Source organism: Oratosquilla oratoria, chromosome 2 (genome assembly GCF_046742065.1).
Source record: "Oratosquilla oratoria isolate Oo_2021 chromosome 2, ASM4674206v1, whole genome shotgun sequence".
NCBI classification, from domain to species: domain Eukaryota; kingdom Metazoa; phylum Arthropoda; class Malacostraca; order Stomatopoda; family Squillidae; genus Oratosquilla; species Oratosquilla oratoria.
The window spans coordinates 74,059,066-74,067,404 of NC_134778.1; the positions used below are offsets into that span (position 1 = coordinate 74,059,066).

The 8,339-nt window shown below is 39.4% G+C and overlaps 1 protein-coding gene across 6 annotated transcripts in view; it reads left to right on the plus strand.

The window, feature by feature from the left end:
• Positions 1-4,571, plus strand: part of LOC143040099 (mucolipin-3-like) — a 98,002-nt gene extending 93,431 nt beyond the window's left edge. For all 6 annotated transcript variants that reach the window (XM_076210817.1, XM_076210798.1, XM_076210794.1 and 3 more), the window contains one exon: positions 37-4,571. In XM_076210817.1, the coding sequence (XP_076066932.1) occupies positions 37-100 (64 nt within the window). In that variant the 3' untranslated portion in view covers positions 101-4,571. The remainder of the gene's footprint in view (positions 1-36) is intronic.
• The last annotated feature ends 3,768 nt before the right edge of the window (positions 4,572-8,339 follow it).

Consider the following 8,339-nt stretch of genomic DNA (forward strand, 5'->3'; position numbering starts at 1 on the left):
CTACCAGGTCCATAATGCAATATTACATATTTCCAGACACCCTGAGTATGAGGAAGAAAGAACAAGACTAATAGAAGAGAGAACTCCCATAGTGGCATGAGCCTGACCATCTCTGTTTCTGGAGCCAGAGATGTTAAAATATAAAACAAAGTATCAAATACCAAAGCTATAAAATCGTTATACTCTCAACCCTTCCGTATTTATTAAGTTTTGTGTACTAAGTGCAGAAGGGTACATCCAATAATCATGAAATTTTACATCCCAGCTTGCAATGCTGGATTGTAAAATGTGAGTGTTGTGTCAAGGAATGTATGCTATGATAAAGCTAAAGTGATTTTATATATGTATGTATGGATGTGTGTATGTATATGAATTTTTCATCTTGTTGCAAATGCTGTTAATAGAAATTATATTCTTTTAACTATTGAATTTGTAAAGTTTTAAATTTATGCATTTAGATTATGAGAAAAAAGGTTTTGTCTTTCACGAGTTAGCCAGAAGGTTGTAAAAAAAACTGCTAGGTCGTTAAAGGGGGCCCTGTAGTTGCTCTGGAGAGATTACGAATTAAGACGATTTGTCATCGAGACTACTGATAGGTATTTTTGCCCTTACGAGTTAACATGTCTATTGACAAAGCAACTATTGCCTTTGTTGAAGGCAAGAGACTTGTCTGAATTTATCAGATTTTAGCCTTCCATGTGTGAAAGGACTTTCATACATTTTTAACATAGTATTTTTTGTACATTTTCTTGTGTGTGTGTCATTACTGAATTTGATTAGTAGCTGAATAAATAATTTCTTGTCACACATTCCTGTTCTCTCAGTCTCTTTTTGTGTGATCATCAGGGTGTAATGTCATTGAGGATAAAAGTTCATTCAGTACATCTTTGAATAATGTGATAACTAAATACTTATTTTTACATATATTTATTCAACCCTGCATACTGGCTGCTTAATTATATGCAGTCGGTACTTTTAGGGACTTTAATGACACTCCTGACACTGGCACCTTGGGGCCAACGTTCCCTCTAAGCTGTGCACATGTGCGCGCGCCCACATATGTTCTACAACTAGTGCACATAAAGAAAAAAATATGCACACACAAGGTTCTCAAATTATATTAAATTCCATTCAATAAAGAAGTTCCACCCAAACATAAACTTATAAATTCTCTAAAAACATGGTAACTTGCCAACCGTCAAACCAGTAATTGTTTTGGTGGTGGTGATATGTAATACAAACTTACAAATTGTGCATATTTGCTTTAATGATCAGATGGTGACTCTTATATGAGTGTGCACATACTTTTCAGAGGAGGCAAAGTTTGCATACAAGCACATTTCTGTACACACTCACAGCAAAAAATTAGAGGGAACATTGCTTGGGGCCACCTCACAACACACATAATACAACCCCAAATCTATCTATATCCCAAAGGCTTCTTTCTCCTTATAAGGGAGGGAGCCAGCCAAAGCAAGCACCCATCCTCATCTGTCATCCATTTGGTTCCATTTCATCGTAATTCCTTGGGGATGGAGGGTCATCCCTGTCTCCTGCCCACTGCCTGGGTCATAAGCAATGCAGCAAGACACAGCATATCCACAACAGGGCCAGCAACTTTATTTACGTGAAGACCCTCCCTCCTTGTCCCCTCATGCAATAAAGAAGACGAGAAGAAATCCCTACTGGGCACATCCTCTCTTAGTCCATTCACAACTATTCTCAACCCACAATTGTCATTTACCTACTTCCTTCCTTGCTCAACAGACATTCCCCTATTACTCAAGGCCACCTTAATCCTATCCATCCTTCATATTCTCATTTTCCCCTCTTAAGTTCACTCCATCCTCCTCTGCTTTGCACACTTCCTTGCCAATCCCTTCCCATTGTTTTTTTTACCATGTACCCAAACCATTCCGAAAATTTTCCAGAAACAACAGTATTCTACTCAAACATATACAACAAGTTATCCCACAATATGACAATACAAAGACATATATTCACTTCAATCACAAAACAAGCACTCTTTAATAGACCACCAAGTTCTGTATTTCACCAAACAAATGAACCCAGCAAAGAAAAGACTCCTAAGACAAGTAAGAATTCCAATGGCATGCCTATGTTTAGGTCACAACCATACACTAAAAAAGGTACACATACAGGATTGGGGTACCAACAGACACCAATTTCCCACCAATTTCCAGACATTAACACAATGTTTATTTACTGACTGACTTATGAGCTAAAGCATTGGCTGTGTCTGGTTTTCCAGAGCTGCAGCTGTCCTATAGAAGGGCATTAAGGTAACACATAAATTGCAGAGCTGGCCATGTTGCTGCCAGACAGGTAGTGTGTAACCAGAAAACTGCATATGTGTATATACATGTACACATACACAGTAATGCAGATCACTCTAAGGAAATTAAGATTGGTAATGCATTAATGGGAAATGCACCCCAGATTTTTCGATAACGCACTACCTGTCTGGCAGTAACATGCACAGCTCTGATAAATTGATTGATTGATACCCCTAGGACCAAAGTCACACAAAATTCTTTAATATTTGGAGACAAATCACCATTCATAGAGGAGTGACAGAACAGTTTATAATTCCTACTGTTCCTTATTTCTGTTGCCTTGAGTTTCAGAAAGTGGAAAACCACAGCAGTGTTTGACATCAGTCCTTGAAACCTCCCACAGATCTCTCTGGGAAGAAACTTTGTATTGTTGTTTGTGTTGTGTCTACATGGGTCTTTTCCAAGTGATTGGGAGAGATCAGTTGATGTTTGTCAGCTCTCCACGTGCGAAAAAAGTGTAAGAAATACAGTTGAAGTGGATAAAGAAAGATCTTGGACCCAATTAGGAGACTGAGTATAAGCCCCATAGGGCTTAATAGGTTTTGAAATGGACAGCTATGCTGTCCATCTTGTAGTATCACCACATGCAGGTACCCATAATTGGACCTTGTCACAAGTTTAACACCACATAAGAACTAGTAATCGAAGACAGAGTCAAAGATAAGTTATTTTTTTGCTTGGTCAGGAAAGTGTGTGAAGTTTAAATCAGTATTCATTCGTTGTGTCTGTGCTAAATTATATAAAAAACAGCCTTGAAAATATGAGTATGTCTCCAGCGCAATCCATTGGTGATCGATGTCAATGATGCTCTGGTGAAGTGTGATGGTGTAAGTGAACCTGGGTGGTGATGTTGAGGTCTTTGTTGCTGATCCCAGCATAGGCGACTGTGGAGCCTAAGTTTTTACCCGCATATGCTTCCACACTCCGGGCAAGTCAGATCTGGATCAGGTGAATAAACTATTGTTGAACTGATGTAGGACAGTAAAAAAGCTTTGTTTAGAAAACTTCTCAAATGGGATGACAAAAGAACCTTATGTAAGATTAGTATGGGCAACCTTCAGGCATGACATGTATTCGTCAAGAATCGCCAACTAGAAGTTCCTGATAGATATGAAGAAATCATAATTCTTGAAATATTTATTATATTTCTCTGACAAATTAGTGTGAGAAAAAGCCTCATTCTTCCTATTTTGTTTCTGGGAGCAGAAAGTCCTGCCATCCGCAATGGCAGGTAGTCCATCCCTTACAAAGAAAAATATTGAAGTTGAAAAAAAAAGTGAAAAACAAAAAGAAAAAATTAAGACAATTTTCTAGAAAAAGCTAGTTTTTTTTTTCTCTCTCTCTCTCTCTCAATCTCTCTCTCGTTTTCTTTCATTCTCATTCTAATTACAACTGTTCATTGTTGACTTAAATGCAGGTATGGGGTAAACTTGGGCCACATTTCTGCTCCCCCCCTACTATATTACCATTTCAGTTTGTGTGTGTGACTACACACTTCCCTATACATAATCTTTATTCAAAACAGGCATACTTCATATATTTTCCTCTTTTTCTTCTTTACGAGGCCCCTGTAGCCCAATCTACCTATCATTTGAATGAAATGTAATCTAAAATGTCTGTTACTATGGTGAAGTGATGATCTTTCTTTAATTGATGATTACAGTTGTGTACATCTAAAAACATGCTGTTTACATTACATTATTTTCTTGTTTTGGTGGCATGTGCTGCCTTTTAAGAATTTTGCATTTTCTCTGAATTAGTTTTGGTTTCCAGTATAAACATTCTGCATTGATATTTTATAATATACAAGCTTCACCAAAAATTGTCCAATATACACATTTATTTTATATTGTATATTTTTTGCTATTATTGTTGATATTGTTTTTCTTTTTCAATGTCGAATATATATTGTAATGTTTTGTGGATGTCAACAGAGGAGATGTATGCATAACTGTAATTGTCGTAAAAATGTATACTGCTGCAGAGTGATATTTTGTGTCAAAATAGAATAGTGCATTTAGTCATGTGAGGTACTCTGTATTTTAATGCATGAACATCTTTAAAAAATACCTGATCTTCACATCCAGTTTCAGATAATAACATTAAATCATCAATATTTTTGTGTTGATTTAATGTTAAATGAAGGATTTTTTCTGTGATGTGTCAAATGCCTTTCCATTTGTATATTGACTGTGAATAAAGCAAATATAATTACTTTTGTTTAAATTATCCTATTTTGTGGTGAGTGATACTCTGCATACTAAAAAGCCCTTATAAGGAAGATGACAAAGTCGAACCATGGCCACCCACCTGTCCAACAAAGGACCAATGACGGTTAATTCCATGTGTTGGTCCTGAAAAATGAACAGCAAAGCACCTACATGAGAAGGTGCAGCTCTGAGGACCTGATAGTTTTCCTCGCATGGAGAATTAACAACCAACAACTGCTCTACTCTTCCTACCACTCACAAATGGTACAATCATATACATACATATACCAAAGGCTTTTTCCCCCTACATGAGGGGTAGCCAAAAAAGAAAGGCATAGAAACCACTCCCACCCATTCCATTTCCTATATATTCCACTCCCCTCCAAAGTTAGGAGGGAGGAGCTGTTACTAGGGGTTACCAGGCTAGATAGAGTGAGAAATGAGGAAAACAGTGAAACAGGATAGTTTGTGGGGTGAGTTAACCCAAACAAATGGACAAAAAATGAATGTAGGTCTAATATATAGGCCAAAGACATTATCATTAGCAGACGACACCGGGCTAAGTTTGGGCCAAATTGGTCACTTGCCAATTTTGGCAACTGTTCCAATATATGCACCATCTCACCCATAAGTTGTGTGATTTCCTGTTGCCTATGGGGATATTTCTTTTCTGCATTTTGTATGATTGTATTGAAAGTGTGTGCAGCAGCATCTATGCCTTTGACTGGTGTACTGTTTTGTGCCTCAAATTGTTGTTCTGTCTCTTTAATGAAAGTTTCCTGGTTAGCTTTCGTGTAATTGGTGTATGTGTCTGTGGCCAACTGGGGTTGGCCACAGACACATACTGGAAGGTGGGCGGATCCTAGGGTTCTGACCACTTTCCATGAAGTTGTTGGAGTTAGGCAAGGGAAACAGGTGATGTCAAGAGAGGAGGGGTTGTAGAGGGCTTGATGGGGGATATGTGTGTGATTATAGGTGTTGTTCACGATGGTCAGTGAGTCAAGTTGTGTTTGTAGATCAAACCCTCTGTCGGGGTTGTTGACATACCAGGCCAATGACTTGGCATTTGAAGTCATCACCCAGGATAAGATTAGGGATGGTGGCAATTTGGTAAAGGTTAGGCCTAAAGGTGTCATTGTGGCTTTGTTACCTGTTTGGATTTGGATTGATTGGGTTTCAGTGGTGCTGTCTGTAGTAGGGAGGAGGGTTTCAATAGGGGCACTTGTTTCTGTGAAGCAGATGGACTGTCTGTCCAGTCATGTATGATGGTAGTGAAAGTATGAAAGGTGGGTGTTTTTTGGGAGTGTCATAATTTTGTTTTTAGTATGATGGCTATGTGTATGTTGTGTTGTTTGAATTAGTGTTTGAGTTCGTGTTTTACTGTGTTGATGTCATCAATGGTGTGTTGAGGATGTTGATGTGTGTTCTGTATGTGTTGTAGGTTGTTGTTGTTGTTGTTGTCGTTCCCTAGACTGTCTGTCCGAGCAGTCCCGTCTCCCCAAGGAAGGCCACAGCCGAAACTGGGTTTTCCCACAAATCCTTTATAGAGTGTATGTTGTGTTGTTTGCGTGCATGATTGTGTATAATGCAGTCTTCCATTATGTGTTGTATGGTATGGGGTGAAGTGTTACATCCTGGGCAGCTGTTCACAACACGGTCGTCCAGCCTCTTCTGGTAGCTTAGAAGTGCTGGGTGGTGACCGCATCGCAGTCTGGCCAAGTGGACTCTGTCCTTTCGTGGGAGAGAGGATTCAGAAGGGTGGATATCAGGGGGTCTGGCATGCAGCAGTGTGTTGTCTTTCAGTGTGTTAATGGAGCGGTGAGTGATATGATTATGAATATGTTTCCGGAGGCTGGTATTTGGTGGTTGTGGAGGAAGAAAAGAGAGTATCTGTGCGTAATAAAGGTCTTTGGGTGTAGTTTTAATGTTTCTCGGTGTGTGTGGGTGTTCTGCTATGTAGTGTAGCGGGTGTGATGTGTTTGTGGTGGCTGCAGCAAGTGTTTGTGTGCCTCTCATGTCGAGGTGGTCCTTGACTTTGAGGACTTTTGTTTCATGGTGTAAATGGTCTGTAGGTGTTGTATTTGTGCAGCCTGTAATTGTTTTTAGGGCTTTGTTTTGTATGATTTGAAGGGTGTTGTGGTGTGTCTCACTGAGATTAGGAGCCCATGCAGGACTCGCATAATTCATCACTGAGCGTATGCATTGTTTGTATGTTGTTATATTAGTTTCTTTGTTTTGTCCAAATGTTGTTCCAGTGATTGACTTAAGTGCGTTAAGTCTAGGTGTGCATTTGTTTTTTATGTTTGTGAGGTGTTGTTTGAAAGACATGGATGTATCGTATGTTACACCAAGAATTTTCGGTGTGTTTGTGTGTGGTATTAGAGTGTTGTTGATGTAGAGATGAGGTATGTATTTGTGTTCTTTTGTCCAGTTGGTGAGAAGTGTTGCTGTAGATTTGGTTGGAGCTATTTTGAGTCTGGTTGTGATGAACCATGTGTTGAGTGTGTCAAGGTAAGGCTGGATTATTTCTGCAGCTTTGTCTGTGTTACGATGTGTGCATGTGATTGTTATGTCGTCTGCGTAGGAAGAGATTTGTATTTCTGAGGTGTCTGGTGTGGGTAAGTCATGCATGTATAGATTAAATAATGTGGGGGATAGAACTGAGCCCTGTGGTACTCCGTTCTTAATGTTTCTGATGTGCGATGATTGGCCATTATATGACACATGAGCATTCCTGCCTGCCAGATAATTGGCCAGCCATCTTTTGGTGTTATTGTGCATGTCTGTGTTATATATTTTATTTGTTAGGTTGTGGCGGGGGATAGCATCAAAAGCTTTACTAATGTCCAATGTTATAAGAAGTGTTCTGTGGTGGGGCCTATCTGAATTGATGCCATCTAAAATTCTTTGTGTGAGGTTTGTCAGAAGAGTGTTTGTGGAGTGTAGTGGCCTAAAACCGTGTTGTGAGTCAGCAAGGGGAATATATGGTGTGACAAGTTGAAGTATTAGGCGTTCAATGACTTTAGAGGGGGTGCAGAGAAGTGTGATTGGGCGGTGCGATGTTGGGATTGTTGGGTCTTTGTTCGGTTTTGGAATGGTGATTATTTTACCATGCTTCCAGATGTCGGGTATAGTGTTGTGTGAATAGCTGTAGTTTGCAATGTTTGTGAGTGCGTGTATACCTTGTGGTCCAATGTGTTTAGGTGGATGTTGCTTATGTTATCAGGGCCACAGGCAGATGAGTGCTTGAGATTATGCATTATGAGTTTTGTCTGACTGTCTATGAAGGGTGTATAGTCTGAGTCTGTGGGGAAGTCTTTCTTACGTCGAATGGTGCGTCGGTCGTCAGGGTGAGATGTAAGATGGCTCGTCTGTGCAAAATGACGTATGAGTGCGTTTGCTTGTTGTCTGTTTGAGGGTAGATTATCTGTTGTTGTGATTATTGCTGCGTGAGAGCGTGTAGTGTTAGTGTTGGATAGTGTGATGCTGTTGAGTGTTTTGTACAATTTGCTGGTGTTTGTTTTGTGATCAAGTGTATTGATAAAGTTTTGCCAATTTTGTGTTTTTTGTTCATGTATTTTATTGGCAATCAGTGTTTAGTGTTTGTATTTGGTCTGCTATGTTTTGAGGGATAGGTGTGGGGGTATCGTGTTTAAGTGTGTCACGTTGTCTGATGAGGCCTTGGATTTCTGGTGTGAAGTTGGGGTTGTGTGATTTTCTGTTGCCTCTAGGGATGTATCTCTTGTCTGCGTTTTGTATGATTGTATTAAAA